The sequence below is a fragment of the Sinocyclocheilus anshuiensis genome, unplaced genomic scaffold, assembly GCF_001515605.1.
Source record: "Sinocyclocheilus anshuiensis isolate Anshui unplaced genomic scaffold, SAMN03320099.WGS_v1.1 scaffold324, whole genome shotgun sequence".
Lineage (NCBI taxonomy): Eukaryota > Metazoa > Chordata > Actinopteri > Cypriniformes > Cyprinidae > Sinocyclocheilus > Sinocyclocheilus anshuiensis.
In genome coordinates, this window is record NW_015554081.1 from 195,184 (window position 1) to 215,890 (window position 20,707).

Here is a 20,707-nt window from a genome sequence, read left to right on the forward strand (position 1 = left end):
GCTAAAATTAATGGACAATTATAGCTTTATAACTTTTAGATCAGTAGGTGGCACTGTCAACACATTTTCGCGATACTCTCATGGCCATATATTGATGATGCATAAAAAGATTTGTGTTAATACATTAAATCCTTGCCAAGATAATTCCTTACTTCCTGTTTGTTGTCTTCGCAAGCAAGTTTATTACGATTTATTGGTAAACTGGTGTTGAATGTTAAATATTCGCTAAGTAAATTTTGTGAGACGTGGTCTGAAGAGTCACAATTTTCCCAATAAACCTTAACAACGTTGCTTGTGATAACACTTCCTCCACTGAAAAAATCATCTCCTGTTGCTCTCTCACATTTAAATCAACCCAAATTTAGAAATGTTTTGGACTGTTTTCACTTGTAAATCCTGCTTGATTTGTGCATATTTCTCTCCTGATTCAGATAAGACTACATTTTCACTGGAGAAAGAATATAATGAAGTTAAAATGCTTTAATGATGGATTTGTTTCTTACAAACACACAGGTTTTGGCTTCACCAGACATTAACTGATGGACTGGAGTGGTGTGGATTACTTGTGGATTATTGTGATGTTTTTATCAGCTGTTTGGACTCTCATTCTGACGGCACCCATTCAATTCCATTGGTGAGCAAGTGATGTAATGCTACATTTCTCCAAATCTGATGAAGAAAGAAACTTACCCTAATCTTGGATGGCCTGAGGGTGAGTAAGTTTTAAGCAAATACTCATTTTTGGGTGAACTATTCCTGGGTGGACCATTCAATGGAAATAAAACACACTATTTGCTATTACATCATCCAGATTAGCCACTGCTATTGCAAATGTTGCTATATTGAGTTGTAGCACAGCGATGTTGTCGGCAGGGTTCCAGACGGGTATCATCACGGCGTGAGTGAGACTACCCCTAGTCATCACAACGCTCCCCAGACTCCATAATCCTACTTGGAAAAAGCGCCTTGGTTCCGAAATCACATTAGGAGGAGACACAGAGTGACACCGCATCTGCAGACATGTAACCGCAATGAGAAGCGGCATGCAGCCAGAGAGGGCTATTTTAAGAGGGCCGCATCAAATGGACCTGATCAGGGGTACCTCAGAACAAAACGCACACTCTTTGCTATTCAAACTTCAGACTTTATGAATTCATAAGAACACAACTTGAGGAGAGATCAATGTAAATGATTAGTATTACACACAAATGTATGTTTTCTGCTGGAATTCTGGGAATTGTGGTGTTTGTGAGTGTGTGTGTACAGGAAGATTAGAGCCACTGAGCAACAGTGCGTCATGCTCGCGTCTGACTCAATCACCCTGTTTTCCTCTGAGCTCGACTTCCTGTACAAAAGTCACAGATCAGACCAAACGCCCTCGAGTTTCTTAATGAAACTAATTCTTGATGCAGAACTGAGTCCAAAAACAAATTATTGCACCATTTCACATGTTTACACACTTTTTGGAGAAGTGTGTAAACATGTGAAACAGACTCACTGCATGCATTTATAACCTGCAATGGAGCACTAATAACTACAAAAAAAACAACAGCAAACTTGACTGTATTTACATGAGGTTTATTTAAGCATATGTAAAGCCAAAATGGAGAAAAAATGTGTGGACCAAAGAGTCAGTGTTATTTTAGTATTATTATTAAAGTATTTATTAATATCTTGAATGAGCTTTTATTTTTATATTTTCAGGTTTCATACAAGTTTTCAGTTTTAATAATTTTGTTATATGCTTTTGACATTCAAAAAATATTTCTAAGTTTTAATTTTTAAAACTTAAATTTTATTTAAGTTAGTTTGCCAAGGTAACATTTCTCATTTTCATTGATGTTTAGGTATTTCATGTTATTTATTTATTTATTTTCATTCAGATTTATTTTAATTACCTAACATGATTTTTAATAGTTTTAGTCAACACTAACAATACCAGCACTTTCTGAAAATCTAAAAATGTAGCTTCACACAGCTTTTATTTTTATATTTTAAGTTTTCATACAGGTTTTCAATTTTAATAATTTTGTTATGTGCTTTTGACATTATTATTTTTTTCTAAAAATATTTCTATTAAGTTTTTATTTTTTTTTATTTTTAAAACTTTAATTTTATTTGAGTTAGTTGCCAAAGCAACATTTCTAATTTACATTTATGTTTAAGTATTTCATGTAATATGTATGTATGTATGTATGTATGTATTTATTTATTTATTAAATTTTATTCAGATTTATTTTAATTACCTAACATGATTTGTAATAGTTTTAGACAAAACTAACAATACCGGCACTTTCTGATTTTTTATTTTTTTTGCTGGATGTTGCATTTTTTATCATTTTGCTGTTGTTGCCATTTTATGCACCATGCATTAAAGTGATTTTTTGATATTTTTTAGGTTTTTATATTGTGGTTAAGAAAACCCCTTAACTGTGGTAAAATCACAAAACCCTTGGTGGGTTATTGCTTTAGTTTATCACGTGTTTATATGTATTTATATATGCACACAACAGTAAAGGTTTTAGGGAAAATTAAAGGGATAGTTTATCCAAAAATTAAAATTATGACATCAGTTATTTATCCTCATGTTGTTCCAAACCTGTATGATTGTCTTTCCTCTGTGGAGAACAGAAGAAAAAAATGACATTTTGAGAAATGTCTCAGTGTTTTGTTTTTTTTGTCCATTCAATGAAAGCCAATAGCGGTTCAATGTTTTTCGGTTCCCAGTGTTCTTTAAAATGTCTTCTTTGTGTTCCGCAGAAGAAAAAAAGTCATACAGGCTTGGTAAAAACACAAGGCTGAACTCACACAAAGACATAGATATACAGTACATTCACATGTGTGTGTAACTCACATACAAAAACACACCATATAAACAAACATAAACACACATAGACACACAACAAAATCCACTTTAATCAGAGCTGGAATGTAAAACTGAGAGTCGCTGTGAACCCACCCACACACACACACACACACACACACACACTGGATATTAGCTATGGGCCGTACATTAATTTAAAGCTCATAATGTTTAACAGTGGTGTTGTAGCCGCAGGAGCTGGTCAGCTCTGATCAAGAGTTCCTGACACACAGAGTGAGAACGTCTCTAATAACGCTGTGTTAACGTGATAATAGCACAGCACTAAAACAACACAACTGCCTTTAAGCTTAAATGTGGCTAACGCTGCAGCAATGCAAATACAACATTATTTTAACGGCAAAAATGCAGATATGTTACAGATTTACTGCACTAAACAAATGTACAATGGTGCTACCATAGTTTCTCAGACATGTACCATGGTAGTACCATGGCATATATTAAAGTATTACCATTGCTGTACCATGGTCCCGCCAAATGGTAGTAACACAGTACTTCTGGTTGGTTTTCCTTAATATCTATTATCAATCAGCTCTGTGTACATAATACACAAATGATAAAAAGTCTCTTTTATATGTTTGTGTTGTATATGAGCTGTTGAAATCCAGGATTAACTTTGAGAAGCTGCTGTGTGTGTTTAACTCAAGCACAATTCCTAATCTCAGTAACACAATACACACATGAAAGCAGATATTCACACACACACACACACACATGCACAGTGATTTCAGTCAGACACATGACATACTGTCAGATCAAATCTAGAGCGTTCTATGGCAACATCCTACAATCAAACGTTCCCCATTTGCTTTAACTGAGAAAAACACAAATACTGATCACAACACAATACAATATAGAAGCTAGTTTCTGCCATGGAATTTTAAAAAAAATTCACGTGAAAACAAGTTTGTCGATGTCAAAAAGTGAGTAGATGTGAATTGTGAGAAAGTTATCTCACAATTCCTCAAAATTGTGAATTTACATCTGGAAATTATGAGTTTATTTTTCGCAAAAAGTTTATATCTTGTGATACTAGGTTTATATTGAGCAATTCTGAGTTTATTCTGAGTTTATAATGCAAAATTCTGGGCTTATATCTAGTAATTCTGAGTTTATTTTGCAATTCAGAGTTTGTATTTTGCCATTCTGCTTTGATATCTTGTAATTCTTTGTTTATATTGTGAAATTCTGAGTTTCTTGTAATTTTGGGTTTCTCTCAATTCTGAGTTTTTATCTCGTAATTTTGGGTTTTATCGTAGAATTCTGAGTTTATATCTCATAAATTTTTGTTTTATATCTTGCAATTCTTTGTTTATATTGTGAAATTTGGAGTTTATATCTTGTAATTTTGGGGTTTTATTTCGGAATTCTGAGCTTATATCTTACAATTTTAAGTTTATATCTCGGAATTTTGGGTTTATATCATAATTCTGAGTTTATTTTGCAATTCAGAATTTATATTTTGCCATTCTGCTTTGATATCTTGTAATTCTTTGTTTATATTGTGAAATTCTGAGTTTCTTGTAATTTTGGGTTTTATTGTAGAATTCCAAGTTTCTATCTCGTAATTTTGGGTTTTATCACAGAATTCTGAGTTTATATCTCATAATTTTAGGTTTTATATCTTGCAATTCTGAGTTTGTATCACATAATTTGGGGTTTATATCTCGCAATTCTGAGTTTATATTTTGCTATTCTGTTTATATCTTGCAATTCTGAGTTTACATTTTGTAATTTTGCATTTATATCTCAATTTTGGGTTTATATCTCACAATTTTGTTTTTATCTTGCAATTCTGCGTTTGTATCTTTCAATTCTGGCCTTTTATCTCATCATTTTGAGTTTATATCTCAAAATTCAGAGTTAGTATCTCGCAAATCTGGTATTAAATTTTAAATTTTAAATTTTCAAGTTTAAATTTCAAGTTTATGAATTGTAATAAAAAAGTCAAAATTGTGATATATAAACTCAGAATAGTTTTCTATGTCCCGTGACGTTAGAAGGTAAAACCTTTGTTACTCAATAATCAAGGTAAAAACCAAACGGAAAAAGGCAGCAAACTGAACTCTAGAGAAGAAAACAGATGCAGACAGAGCCCAAGTGTGAAGACGCTCCAACTAAACGCAACTTTACGGAGCTCTAATGAAACCTTCACACAGATGCAGCATTTAATAATGTGCCCCTGATGCTTTTTATTAAAATAACACAATATCCCTTCCCCCCCTGCCGCAGAAAGCAGGTGGGCACCGGCCCCATTCCACCTGTTGTTCCAGTAGAATATTCCGTCCCCCGGGACGCAGAACACGCAGGGCACTGACTCCTCACCCCAACACTCAAAATATTTACCCATGAGGCCAGCTGACATAGAGCAGACCACTGCGCTTCAAATTGCCATTTTGATCAGTTTAGACTGACTTTGGATCATTCATTGGTCAACTAATTGACCCTTTTTCACAGACAGTGATGACATGTTTACACCGTTATTAACAACATAAATCTACACTGCAAAAAAATCACTTTTCAAAGTGTAAATAAAGATTATATTAGAGTATATTTTACAAGAAGAGTATATTGTTTTATTCAATGTGTTACATAACTGTTTGTGAAATTTAAATATTTTGTTTTGTTACTGAAGCAAATAAAAAAATGCAAACATTATATTTGTTGTCATTTGCATTCACCGCTATAGACATTTAACCAACTTGAGAACCTTGGAAGAGTGTGGCTGGTAAACAAATTAATTAATTTGAGAACTTTAAAGATTTATATTATTAAACATTAAATTTGTTTATAAATGCAAATTGTGCATAGGAATTTCTTGACAAAACTCCTTCGATATAGTGTTTAAAAGCATCCCATGATGAACTTCATGTAGTCAGCTGATGAATGTCTAGATATCAAATATATATAGTTTTTATCACTTTACTATTATTTGACCATGTGAAAAATAGTCAGAATAAAAAGAAGTGTGCGCAAACCTTTGACTTGTAGTGTAAACAAACAAACAAACAAACAAATAATCTGTAAAACTCAAAAGCACTGTAAAGTGAAAACCTACACATTAAAATAAGAAAATAATTTGTAATTTTGAAATGAATAACAGTAATATTTAATAGCAATGGTCTGGCTAAAGAAATACATAGGCTAAATGAACACTGGATTAAAATAACTCAAAAATCATTTTTTTTATATATATTGTTTTTTTTTTTATCTTAAAACAAAACAGACAAGATGATCAACAATAATAATAATAATAATAATAACAATAATACTAGTTTCCACAATTATTAAGTAGACACTTTCATTGTATTCTTATAATTTTTTTATATTATATACATTTTTCAAACGTTTTAAATTGGTTTACATGAAGGAAAACACCTTCTTAAAGTTTAAGTTTCTAATCGCGATAATTGCAATAATTAACGAACTGAGACGCACCGCGCGCCTGACGCGATTGAAGTTCCTCAGAAAGTTTCCGGCCGTTACGCAGGAAGTCGCTCCGGTGGAGCAGAAAAAAAGAACGCAGGAATTCGGGAAAAATTCCAACAATTCCAAATATTCCATTATTACATCACATTTCGTCAGAATAACCACTTCCATGAGCTCGTTTCGCGGCTGTTCTGAAATATCGTGTATGTGAGGAGAAGATCAGTACAGCTCTACTAGTTCTTGTAGCTACTTTACATAAAGATTTAGATTTTTAAATAACTGTACAAACAAATGCCACTATGAAATCTGTAAATAAATACAATTCTTACCTGTCAGAAGGAACAGTAGGGAAAATGAAGTGTTTAAGGGTAAAATCTGCCTGAGTGACTGGAAGCGCGCGAGGAAGGCTGGAATTTCAGGAATTGGCTGCAGTATAACGCGAGGAGCGGACAGGAGAGGAGGGGGGAGGGAGGGAGGAGGGAGGTGTGAGGGGAGGTCCCGGCTCTGAAAAGGAAAAAGGAGCAGTCTTGGTGTGGAGAGAAAAGGAAATAAGCCCGGATCCAGAGGGATTCACATTGTTCTGGTCAGTATGAGAGACAGCTGTGTCCTAAAAGTCCTGGAAAAGAATCCTGAAACAGTGTCAAGACCCCTCACACATTCTTTGTATTAAGTACTACCTAAAATAATAATATAAAGACGTTTCACATATATTAAAAATAGTATTTATGTCTACTTAATGTGTTTTTAAAAAAGGTTAAAAATGTAATGTAAAAATGTAACCCAACGGTTGGGTTAGTCCATATTTGACCCAAAGTTGGGTTGAAATAACCCAGCATTTTTTAGAGTATACTAACACTGCTTGTCTTTTTAGGGGTAAACACTCATTTAGATAATTGCAGAAAAGTACAGTCATGACATCAGATGGTATTTTGATATATACCATGGTACTCAATTAATGCCAAATTAATTTATTAAGATATTTACACACTACTCCTAAGAATAAAAAATAAAATAAAAAACATGGAAAAGCTGTTTTTGTTTGGAAAGTGTCCATATTTCCTGGTGTTAAAGCAATGGGACCACCTTTTTTGTTTTCCACACTGGAGTTTCTCAGATCAGACATGTTGTTTTGTGCCCAACAGATTTTGGAGCCCTCTACAGGCCACAAACAAACCTGCACCTAAAGTCCAAAGGTTAGGAGGCTTGGAGGAACATCTGAATCCAATGCTCATGGGACATCGTGTGCAGAAAGATGCCTGTAACATCCAGCAAACAAAGTACATGATGGTGACGCCACATCCAAGACTCTAGAATTGAGCTAGAATTGAATTCAGGTGATCTGGCAAGGACTACTCAGAAGAAAACAATCCAGATAAAATCTTATTAAACTCTGTTTATTAAGCACACTTACAAAAATCAAGTTCAAAGTAACTAGTGGTGTTCCTGCAATGCACTTAAGACAGAGAACAAACTCCAACTTAGTTCTGGTTTTGGTCAAGAACCTTTTCTGTAATAATAATTCTAGAACCGTTCCGATCCTGCAGTTCCAAGATTCTAGATTCCCCCGCCCCCACCGTTTTAAACACAGAACAAAACTTCATTCAATCACAGTGGCGGTGTTTTCTCGGAAACCCGAAGCAGTCGACGGTCATGAGTCTGTAACGTACTACGATAAATAGACTATGACAAACTAACAACATAATTTTGACTTTAAGGGAAACATATAAAGTTTTACAGAGGAAGTCATAAAGGTCTTATTATTTCTAGAAAGAATATAAATTAATTCATAGCCTCCCGTTTCTTCTTCAGAAGAAGTTGTACTCTATCTCTTAAAAATGTAGAAAATGAGAGAAAGAACTGTACATGGCCGCTTCTGTTATGGGTTTCAATAAAGTCCTTTAAGGTCTGTGTGGTTTGGGGAACTAGAATGGAGTGTACAGTGTTTTCCATCGCCTTTGGTCCTCAGGTCGCCGTATCCCATCCTGCTGGTCTGTTTTGGGTCAGACAATGTGGTGAGAGCAAGTATAACATACGCATGCTACATGGCTAGTTTTCATTTTTTGGACAGGAATTTCATCTTGTGTCCTAAGAGAAAAGAGAGAGGAAAGAGAAATAAAAACTCTTTATAAAATAAGGAAGAACATATAAATTTAAAGTTTATTTTATTATATAACCAAAAACCATATTTTATATTAATGCAATCTACTAGTATATATACTATATATATATATATATATAATTAAATATATTTATAATTAAATATAAATTTAAATATAAATATTTTATATTATGGAGGGCCAAATTACTCAACATTAATTCATTAAATAAATGTTGAAATATATAAATGAATCGTTAAATACATAAATAAGTTTTGAGGTTCAATTATTCTTAATGGACTTGGTAAATCCAGTACTGTGTGCAGTTGTCTATCGACCTCCACAGCTTAACAAAGCTTTTTTGAATTAATTTGCAGAGTTTTTTGGGAATGTTGCTACAATGTATGAAATGATTTTATTATTGTGTGATTTTAACATTCATGTTTGTTGCCCTGGTAAACCATTATCCAAGGACTTTTGCAATCTTATGGACTCGTTTAGCTTCTCTCAATGGGTGCGAGGTCTGACGCATAATCAAGGTCATACCTTGGATCTGGTTTTCTCGCATGGTTTCTCTATTACGAACTTGGAGATTAATGACACTGGCTTTTCTGATCACAAATCTGTGATATTCGCTACTACTCTTCCACGCATATCTAGTAAAGTTCCTGCCCAGGCCCGATGGTCTCGTTATTTTTCTCCGACAGCCTGTGAGGATTTTGCGGCTGCATATACGGCAGTTGAATCGTCATTGGACGAGTTTCGGACTTTAGAATATAATGCTGATGAGTATTTCGGTGACCGTGATTTCACCAAGTTCAACATGTTCCTGGATCGACATCCTTGTTAATCCTGGAACAACATTTCAATCAACCAATCAGAATTGAGGGATAACTATTCAGGAAATATCTGTTTTAGGCTTACGATCAGGGTTAGGTGCTTCTACACCCTTGTAAATGAGCTATCATTTCACACTGATTTTAGGAATAAATTATGGGTAGGGTTAGGTTTAGGGGTAGGGATTGGGTTTAGTCTATATTTTTGGACAGTAATGTTGATCCAGGATCAAAAAAGATGTTGATCCAGGAACATGGCTTACTTGGCAAAATCACGGCGACCGAGTATTTAAATAATTTTAGTAAGCGTTCTAAAGAAAAATCTTTAGATTTGGTCCTTTTAGATCTCAGTTCAGCATTTGATATGGTCGATCATAAAATTTTAATTTCTCGATTGGAAAATTACAGGTGCATCTCAATAAATTAGAATGTCGTGGAAAAGTTCATTTATTTCAGTAATTCAACTCAAATTGTGAAACTCGTGTATTAAATAAATTCAATGCACACAGACTGAGAACTTTTCCATGACATTCTAATTCATTGAGATGCACCTGTATGTTTTAAAATGGTTTCGGTCATATTTAACCAATAGGAAGTTCTCTGTATGTATTGGAAAACATACTTCTTCAGTAGCACACCTCTCCTGTGGTGTTCCGCAAGGATCAATCCTTGCTCCAATACTTTTCTCTTTATACATGCTGCCACTGGGATCCTTGCTTTCCAAACATGGAGTATCATTTCATTTATATGCTGATGACACCCAGTTGTACCTCCCACTTAAACGTAAAGATTCATGTTCTATTGAGGTTTTGCTAGCATGCTTACGGGATCTGAAATCATGGCTTTCACAACATTTTTTTGTTGTATTGTTGTTGTATTGTTTGGACCAAGTGATTTTTATGATGGTGGTGATCTGGATCTAGGCTTTTTAAGTTCTCATGTTACTCCGCGCACGAAAAACCTTGGTGTTTTATTTGACTCAGGACTTCGGTTCGATAAACAGATTCATTCTGTCGTCAAATCATGCTTTTTCCATTTACGCCACCTTGCAAACGTTACAACTTTTCTCTTCCTCAAGAATTTTGAAACAGTTATTCATGCATTCATCACCACACGTCTTGACTATTGCAATTCACTTTACTATGGAGCTCATAGTTCATATATTGGGCGTTTACAATGCTAGGCTGTTGACCGGTAGTAAAAAAATTTGATCGCATTACTCCCATTTTGATGTCTCTGCGCTGGCTACCGGTTAAATTTAGAATAGAGTTTAAAATGTTAGTCTTTGTTTATAAATCTTTACATGGCTTAGCTCCAGGTTTCCTTTCTGTCATGGTACTCCCTCATAACCCAACTAGATCACTTAGGTCTGGGGATCTTGGATTACTCTCTGTGTGCAGGACTAAGCTAAAACATGGAGGGGACAGAGCTTTTGGCCCTGAACTATGGAACAGCTTACCAGTGTCAATTCGAACGGTATCATCTCTTTCTATTTTTAAATCTAAACTTAAATCTTATTTTTTAATCTATGGCGTTTAACAACGAATGAATTTTTACTGTGTGTATTTTACTTTGCTGATTGTAATTCTCTATTTTATGTATCATTTCTAATGTTCTGTACAGCACTTTGGTCAACCTTTGGGTTGTTTTTAAATGTGCTTTATAAACAAACAAACAAACATAAATAAATAAATAAATAATTAAATACATGCATAAATGCATAAATATTTATTTGTTTGTTTGTTTGTTTGCTTGCTTACAACATGTCCCGTAACCCTGAAAATGAAATGTGGAGGAAATGAATGAATGAATGAATGAATATTTAATTTGTATTCATGCATTTATTTGTTTTTAATTATTTAATTATGTATTTAACAAATTTATTTATATATTTCCATATTTATTGAATGATTTAATTTTGACTAATTTGGCCCTACATATTTATATGTTTATTTTAATATATATTTATATTATTTGTATTAATTAAGCAGTAAATAACTGGCATTAAACGATATATAATAATTATATCAAATATATATTTATTCATTTACCATATGCTATTATATAATCAAAATATCATATTTTCCAATAATAAAATATACTTAATATACATTTTTATTAATATAATTATATTTAAAATACAATATTTTAAGAATAATGTTAATTTCCAGCCAGATTGATCAGGATATTCTATATATACAGAAGATATGCATATACAGCAGAAACACCATGTCATTCCAAACATGCCCTAATTCTTTGATTTGGGTCTTTAATTAGATCTACAGGTGAAACATTACCTAAACCTTTGAGGAACTTGTTGACGCCTCTGTTCTCACTGCCTGGCAGAGAATCGAGGTAATCCTGAGCCCTCATCTCAAACAAACCTGTTCAAAAACACAACACTATACTTTAGAGACAAAACAGTTTCAATACAAAATAAATTCTCACATATAAATTGTATTTCCCAAGATTCATAACCATTCAAACCTTTCAGGCCCTGCCTCCGAAACTCTCTTTCCTGCACGAACCCCGCAAACATCTGCGTCTCCATGAAGACCTCCAGGAATCTCCGCAGGCTCTTGGAGGACACGGCCTTACGGAACGCCTCGCGCTGGAAGGACGAGGGAGTCGGAGAGGAGGAAGACGAGGCGGAGGATTCTTCATCACGGTCGCTGCCGCCCATAAAGAGGGAGTAATGACCCACGATCTCCACGAAGAACCGCACAAACACCTCTGACACCACACTGCTCAGAGAACTGGGCTCTATTGAGGAAAAATTAGAAAAGTCAGGATGTTGATGACGTTGATTATTTGTCCAAAAAGTGACTAGTGTGTTAAATGAAATACTGAAAATTATTATTATTATTTTTTACATTTGACTGCTTTTGTTGTTTTGACCATTATAGTTATCTAAACTATAAATGAAACTAAAACTAAAAACCAAAAAATAAAATAAAATAAACGTTACCTGAAATAAAATAAATGAAATAAAATCATGTTTTTATTTCACCTAGATGCTAAGACAATATTTCTAAGTTTAATTTACATAACTTGATGCACTAAAATAGCACGTATACATTATATATATATATATATATATATATATTTATTAACTATAAACTATATAGACATATATAGAATAAACAAAAACTACTAAAAATGATAAAAACCCACAACAAAATTACTAAAATCTGAAATTAAAAAGAAAACAGAAAATCAAAAAATTTGATTTTGAAAAGTTGAAAAGTTTGAAAAAGAAAGTTTGAAAAAAAAAACTGATTCAATTAATAGTGATTCAAACTATAATAGTATCTAAATGATACTAAAATAATGCTGTTGTCAAGTGCATTAAACCTGATACATGTATATAATTTGAAAAATCTTCTGTAACACTTTACTTATAACCTTTATGTGTTATAAAGGTATCCATAATGCACATTGTAATGCATTATATCTTTTTATTAACTGTAACCAAAATTAAAATGCATTATAATATTTGAAGATAGGTTTGTTATATGTTTTTACGCATTAAAGCAAGACACTCCAGGTGAATGTGGTAAAAAAAAAACAAAAAAAACATATAGATATCACCATACTTACACAATTGATTGATTACATTAAGAATTACAAAAACAAATTTTTTGTATTAAATGTTTTCTGAAATTCTATGTTGAAATATGCAAATGATGAGTTATCTAATTAAATGTGTGCTAATTTGCATCAATTTCTAGAACAAAAATCTCAACATTGGATGAAGCCGGGTTCAAAATTCTTGTTTCATTTTGTTGACATATTGAACTCAGCATCATCAAATGAGCTAGCATCAGGCCTTTTTTGCAAATCAGCAGATATTTTTTCCAAGATGCAGGGCTGTTATCTTTCTAACCCCTGAATATAAGAGATCGGACCGTAATTTACCGCTAGGATTATCTGCCACGTCACACGCCAGCTCCTTCCTCCGTTCTAGAACGTGTTCAAGAGCGGCCTGGAGTTTATGAGGCAGAATCGAATCCTCATCATCCATCTGAAACAGGAAACACAAACACAGGTTTGTTTCGTTTCATCATCCAAATGCAAAACCAGCCTAAATAAAAGACCAAAACTATTCGAGTACCGTACCTGTCGCAGGAAACGACTGTTGCCAAGGTCGACCACCAGGACCTGAAAGAGAGCAGAGGACACAGTGATGTCATTTCCTCCTGCATGGCGATCTCAGCCTTTTTCCCCTATGGCAGCTATTGTGAAGAGGTCAGAGGTCAGGGCCGCCCACCTGAACGGGAAGTGCTCAGAGAGAAATATTAGAAATGTGTCTGGCCTCTGATCTTCTCTGAGAAGAGCCCAATCCGGTTCTTTTGTCCATCCATAAACGTATATATAGAATATTAACACCACATCTTAGGCTTTATTGGCCTCGTTTCCTTCCCACATTAGTCATAATGAGGTGTAACATTCAAGAGGTCACAGGTCAAACAGCTGAAAATATCTTTGGAGATATCCTCTGGCTATGTTCCTACCATATCCACTGTTTTACTTTAGCAGTATGCAGTGTGCAACCTGTGCATCTGCCAAAATGTGCAGTATACAACCAGAGAACTGCACTGAATACTCTATCCCACAATGCAACGCAATTCCAATCTGTTAAAAACAAACAAAACTGTTAAAGAATGCTAAAGAGGTATTTCTGGTATTTATTTTCTTTAAATGTTCAACATAAGTGAAACGCTTATTATTGCATACTGCATATCATAGTTATCATTGTAAATTAAAATGAGAACAAAAACTAACAAAATAATAATAATTAAAAAAAATTGTTAACTGAAATATATATATTTTTTTTATTTAAACTAAAATAAAATACCTTGTTATGACTGAAACTCACGATAAAAATATATAAATAAAAAATAAACATGACCGTAATTTATTTCATTATAACGAATAAAAACATTTATTAAATCAGTTCTTTTCTACATATTCTATCAGTATGATTCATTCATTCGGACAGTTCACTCACGCATTGAAGCGTTTGCAGCGTTTTCTTACATCAAAATAGAAATGGGATAATGAGGACATATTCTCAATTCTCTATTTATCCCTTAATATAAAAAGAAGACTAACAAACTATACTGTACAAAAAAACTAAAACTAAAAAAAAACGGATGAAATGCAAACTAAGCAATAACTGACCAACAAAATTAAAACTAAACTAGAGAGACAAATTGAAAATGAAATGGAAATAAAATACTACATATAAAAATGTAAAGTATTACAACCTTGCTGCATACTGTCACACTTACTATTAAAAAAAGAATGCAGTATACAGTACATACTGCACAGAAAGTACATTTTGTTTTATATATGAATCATTCAGGAATGAAGCAAGTGACTGTCTTTATGTACTGACGGAAATCCGGCGTAGCGACGGAACTTTAATCCCTGTATATGTGTGTGTGTGTGTGTGTATATATATATATACAGTATGTTAATGAATCCTATAATTTTAAATATCACTCTTACATACTGACATACTGCAGAAATGGTGTATTATTGTATACATTAGTGGTGTCTCACCTCCTCTAGTGGCAGCTCTTTGAGACGGCCCAGAGAGCTGGAGAGCAGCCCGACTATGAAGGGGGTTGGCGTACAGACGATGTCCATCATGGACGGCGGCAGAACCGGGATGTATGTGTGCTGCCAGGTGAATGGGTACAGCAGAGCCACCATGGCATGACAACATTTAGAGAGGGTGCTAAAGAGAAAGAGACATATCAACATGACTGTGCTGACATATTTACACCACCAGATGGCAGCAAAGGAGAATAACGATCAGTGCTGTTTGCTAAAGCAGACATCAGTACTACTATTGCTCATCCTTTCAATACCTTGTAAATGCTGTAGAAATTAAATAATACAAGAAATAACAGGATATTTTGTATAAAAACCTATTTTAGGACAATTATGATTTTTGCATTGTGACATTTCATTGAGCACATTTTCTTTCCAAATGTTCATTACCATACTGCAAAAAAAGGAAAAAGAGAATATTTGTATTAAATAAATAATAATAACAATAATAATTATATTGAAATGTTTTTTATTACTATGAAGTAATCATTATAATAAGAAAATATTTAATCGGAAATTGAGGATATTGGCAAAATATTTCTTATTTTTCTCTATTGATTTTGGTGTGAAATATGACTCATTAAGTCACCCATTATAAATATAAATGTATTTTGTATTTTTCCATTGGCAGATTGGAAATAATCACAACAACAAGAACAATAAGAACAATCAACAACCTTTATTATCAGTTTATCGTTGTTTAAAAAATATATATATATTATTATTCAAATAAATATAAAATAAAAAATAATCCAATGTTATTATTCAATATTGTTCAAAATAAATAACAATAATAGTAACAATGAGAAATCAATCATTATTATCAGTTTATCATTGTAATAAAAATATATTAAGTATAAAATAACAAATATATATTTTTAGTGCAGTGTGATTAATAAACATTTTCACTTGTTTTTACTGAATTTCTTATTTTCTAACAGCTTTTTTTGTTTTGTAGAAGAGCCGTTTCATCCACTAAAAACTCAATCTTTACTCATTAGGACGCAGATTTCTTCTCTTATTTGCGAGACGACACATAATACAATTCTTGTGTAAGTGATCTCTTCCTGTGTCCATCGAGATTTATTTGGCCAGCTCATCTTGCTCAACACTGTAACAAATCATCTTTTTAGGGAGGATGCTGGTTTGATGATCCCTAAGAAGGGACCTGGCTCTCATTACAGACCCAGAACGTCATGTGAGCGCTAGACTCTCTCTTTTTCCGTAGAAAATAACATTGGGGTTGACTTTTGTTACCAAGGCGACTATATAACACAACAGCATTTTTTCCATATCTGTCTTGAGCTGTGAAAAACAGTTCCACAAGCCGCACTTTTCCCTTCTTGCCGTGTCACATCTTTTCATTCTTCCCTTGTCCTCTTTTGGGTTCACGCACAAACACAAACCCCAGTTTGACACACTACAGTCAGTGATCCATCCATGCGTTTATCATGTATACTTTTAACTTATGAATGCTGATAGACACCATTTATACAAGTGAACATCCACAACAAGCACCGCCTACTCACCTGTCAATCAACCTCTGTATTAAAACAAGGCTTCTAAACTTGGCTATATTGCTGGATGAGACGCCTCAGACAGTCTTGGGCAGGTGTAAATGGGTCGTACCTGAGTTTATCTGCGGTGAAGATGACCCTTCGCTCCAGCAGAAGAGAAGCAATCACCCGCAGAAGCAGACGCAAGCTCAGAGAGGAAAACAAACACTCGAAATCCACATGCTCCAGACGGGAATCTGAAGGCCGACATAATTCTATCACCTTCGGAAAGAGAAAGAGAGAGAAACGGAATCAGCTTTGAGACTTAAACTCGTTTGTCAAGTTGAAACGTTCACCGTAGAATTCCAGAAGCCCCTTCCAAGGCCTTTTATATACTGACCTCTGTTCCGGAACCCGGCAGAAAGTTCTTAATGCTGATGGTTCTGCCCGGCGCTGGGAACGGAGCCTCCATAATTCCTCTTATAAACGGCTGGACCAGCGCGGGGGAAATGGCTCGTCGCTTCTCTACCTCATCCAGGATCTGCATCAGACAGACATCAGCATACACGTCATGTATGATCGGTTTAATGTCACCACGATTTTGATGTCGTGAAGCTACAGTTTTTTAAATCACTTTTCCATTTTATTCTTTTTTTTGCCCCCTACCTATAAGTTCAAAACAAATAAATATAATAATACCAATGAGAATAACAGAAATTATTGTCAGTTTATCATTGTATTAAAAATATTTTTAAATGAAATTTTTGCACACCACTCATACATTATTCAACATAATTCTAAATAAATAAAATAATAAAATTAAAAATAATAATAATAAAAAACATTTATTTTTATCATTGTAATAAAAAACAAATAAATTAAAATAAAACAAAAACAAACTAAAAACCAAATGAATAAACAAAACAAAACGTATTTAGGGTAAGATGTCAGTGGTTAAAACAACATTAAATTAAATTAAATTTAAATAAAATAATAAAATAAAATAATAAGCATGTCTTTAGGGTAAGATGCCCTACAGACTGTAACGCCAATGACTTAAAAAAAATAAATAAATAAAAATAAATAAATAAAATAAAATAAAATAAAATAAAATAAAACAAAACTCATAACAAAAAATACAAATAAAAAAAAAAAGCATGTATTTAGGGTAAGATGCCCTACATGCTGTAACGCCTATGGCTTATATATATATATAAAAAAATAAAAAATATATATAAGCATATCTTTAGGGTAAGATGTCCTACAGGCTGTAACGCCAATGGCTTAAAATAAAATAAAATAAAAATAAAATACATAAGCATGTATTTAGGGTAAGATGCCCTACAGGCTGTAACGAAAATAAATAAAATAAAATAAAATAAAATAAAATAAAATAAAATAAAATATAATAATACCAATGAGAATAACAGAAATTATTGTCAGTTTATCATTGTATTAAAAATATTTTTAAATGAAATTTTTGCACACCACTCATACATTATTCAACATAATTCTAAATAAATAAAATAATAAAATTAAAAATAATAATAATAAAAAACATTTATTTTTATCATTGTAATAAAAAACAAATAAATTAAAATAAAACAAAAACAAACTAAAAACCAAATGAATAAACAAAACAAAACGTATTTAGGGTAAGATGTCAGTGGTTAAAACAACATTAAATTAAATTAAATTTAAATAAAATAATAAAATAAAATAATAAGCATGTATTTAGGGTAAGATGCCCTACAGGCTGTAACGAAAATAAATAAAATAAAATAAAATAAAATAATAAAATAAAATGTAAAAAAATGTATTTAGGGTAAGATGCCCTACAGGCTGTAATGCCTATGGCTTATAAAATAAAATAAAAAAATACATAAGCATGTCTTTAGGGTAAGAGGCCCTACAGCAAGGGTGGTGTCCCTACAGAGTTTAGCTCCATCCCTAATCAAATACACCTGAACAAGCTAATCAAGTTCTTCAGGATACAGGAAGGTATTTTTTTTCAGAGTTGTAGCTAAACTCTGCAGGACAGTGGCCCTCCAGGATCAACGCTCCCCACCCCTGCCCTACAGGCTGTAATGCCTATGGCTTATCAAATACCACTAAAACTAAACTAAAATAAAATAAAATAGATGAAAGCATCAACACAGAGAAGCACAAGATAACAGATGGCACACTGAACTTGATTAAATGCTAAAGGTCTAATGAAATACCTTAGAGAACATATCAAAACAGCCCAGTCTGCTCACAATGCAGTACACTTCAGGCAGACGCCTCCCTTTACTGCTGGGCTATAAACACAGACACACAAACGACTAATGAGACTCCCAAAAAATGAACTTAAAATACAAAATAACATTTATTTCTAACTGCTAACTAGAAGTCACTTAAATGCAACCTAATGAGGTCACATATGACAATGTGGCATTTTTAAAAAACAACAGGCAGCATATATTGTGCAGTATTGAGTAAAAAGTTATTTAATTTTGAAGCCCATTAATACCTCATTCATGTTTTGTAATAAATGTCTAGCCTGTGGTAACTGTACTCTATATTATTTAGAATGAATGTTTTCTGAAAAATGAAAAATAAAGAGCAGTTCACCAGTAAACGTCGACAGTAGCCAAATCTTCGGCTCCCATCTTCTCCGGTTAAGACGAACGAGAATGTTTCACTATAAAGAACAGATTCAATTCCAATGAGCAAATGATTCCCAAAACAGCACAAAAGGCATATATTTCAGCAAATAACAACAAATGTGCTTCTAATAATTATCGAGGTTGCTTTTGTAAGGCTGTAAACCATGTGTATTGGATACCTGGGGAAATTGTCCACAGGAGCCCAGTCTTTAGCGTCAGGGAAACAGAACTGCGGAATGACTTTCAGCTGGTCTTCAGCCTCTCGCATAAACTTGAAGCTTCGTTCAAACTAATGAGGAAAAAGAATCAGGAACACAGATGCATGAACGTCTCGTGCTGATCTTTTAAGCCCAAATAGATCATATTAGTTCTGTAGTAGGGTACGACGGGAATAAAGGCACACCTTAAGAAAAAATGTGCTTTTCACTGCGCCTATAATGTATAATTGCAGAAAAAATATATACGTTTGTATTGAACATTAATGGAGCAACTGATTTTGTGTGAAAATAAACCATGCAAGTTGTTTATTTTGTTTAAAAATCTTATTAATGTATGAGGTGGCAAGGGGGTCTTTTACCCCACACACGGAGTAAAAGGCACACAGTATTGATACAAATACTTCAGCTAAAATAATGTTTTTTTAATAATATCTAAGTTAATACTTGTTCAAAACAATCACTTTAGCAAAGTTTGTACTATTTTCTGCTTATTTTGAAAAATAAAATAATTAGTTTTTGTTCAATAAATATACTGTCATTAAAATATGTTAATATAAAAATACATTTGTGACCCTGGAGCACAGAACCAGTCATAAGTCGCTGGGGTATATTTGTAGCAATAGCCAACAATACATTGTATGGGTCAAAATTATAAATTTTTCTTTTATGCCAAAAATCATTAGGATATTAAGTAAAGATCATGTTCCATGAAAATATTATGTAAATTTCCTACCGTAAATATATCAAAACTTAATTTTTGATTAGTAATATGCATTGCTAAGAACTTAATTTGGACAAATTTAAAGGCGATTTTCTCAGTATTTAGATTTTTTTGCACCCTCAGATTCCAGATTTTCAAATAGTTGTATCTCAGCCAAATATTGTCCTATCCTAACAAACCATACATCAATGGAAAGCTTATTTATTCAGCTTTCATATGATGTATAGATCTCAATTTCACAAAAGTGACCCTTATGACTGGTTTTGTGGTCCAGGGTCACATATTTTAAAATACAGAAACAAAATCATTTTAAAAAGTAAAGATTCTGAAAGCATCGAAGGAGATCCAATATTAATTTAATATAGATTTACAGTAGTAACAACAAATTATATTTTATTATATAATATGATTAATATCATGTTTTTAAATATGATGGTTTCATTCTAAACATGGTGATTATCTCTGATATGGACACCCAACATAATATATGATATTTACTGTCTGAATCTAACCATGTCATGTCAACAAATGGAAAAGCCAGCCATCTATTAATTATCATGTTAATTACTGTGCGCCTTTAGCCCCAACAGCAGGGGTGCTTTTTACCCCAAATACCATACTTTTACATATTCTTTCCTTATTTAAAAACTGTTGCTTTAATTGTCTTAAACAAAACAGAAAATCGTTAAGAAGACCTTTGTCTCAAAATATATGCATTAATGTTAGCGATTCTCATTTGCTACTTAAATCTACAACATTT

The 20,707-nt window shown here is 33.0% G+C and overlaps 1 protein-coding gene across 1 annotated transcript in view; it reads right to left on the minus strand.

Moving 5' to 3' along the window:
* Positions 1 to 7,749: 7,749 nt before the first annotated feature.
* Positions 7,750 to 20,707, minus strand: part of LOC107669049 (DENN domain-containing protein 2A-like) — a 36,992-nt gene continuing 24,034 nt past the window's right edge. Inside the window, exons 10-20 of the mRNA XM_016461148.1 lie at positions 19,188 to 19,297; positions 18,974 to 19,043; positions 18,583 to 18,660; positions 16,761 to 16,901; positions 16,494 to 16,642; positions 14,811 to 14,988; positions 13,362 to 13,403; positions 13,161 to 13,266; positions 11,730 to 12,005; positions 11,540 to 11,626; positions 7,750 to 8,395 (exon numbers count right to left, since the gene is read on the minus strand). Coding sequence (XP_016316634.1) covers positions 8,364 to 8,395; positions 11,540 to 11,626; positions 11,730 to 12,005; positions 13,161 to 13,266; positions 13,362 to 13,403; positions 14,811 to 14,988; positions 16,494 to 16,642; positions 16,761 to 16,901; positions 18,583 to 18,660; positions 18,974 to 19,043; positions 19,188 to 19,297 — 1,269 coding nt within the window. The 3' untranslated portion in view covers positions 7,750 to 8,363. The remainder of the gene's footprint in view (positions 8,396 to 11,539; positions 11,627 to 11,729; positions 12,006 to 13,160; positions 13,267 to 13,361; positions 13,404 to 14,810; positions 14,989 to 16,493; positions 16,643 to 16,760; positions 16,902 to 18,582; positions 18,661 to 18,973; positions 19,044 to 19,187; positions 19,298 to 20,707) is intronic.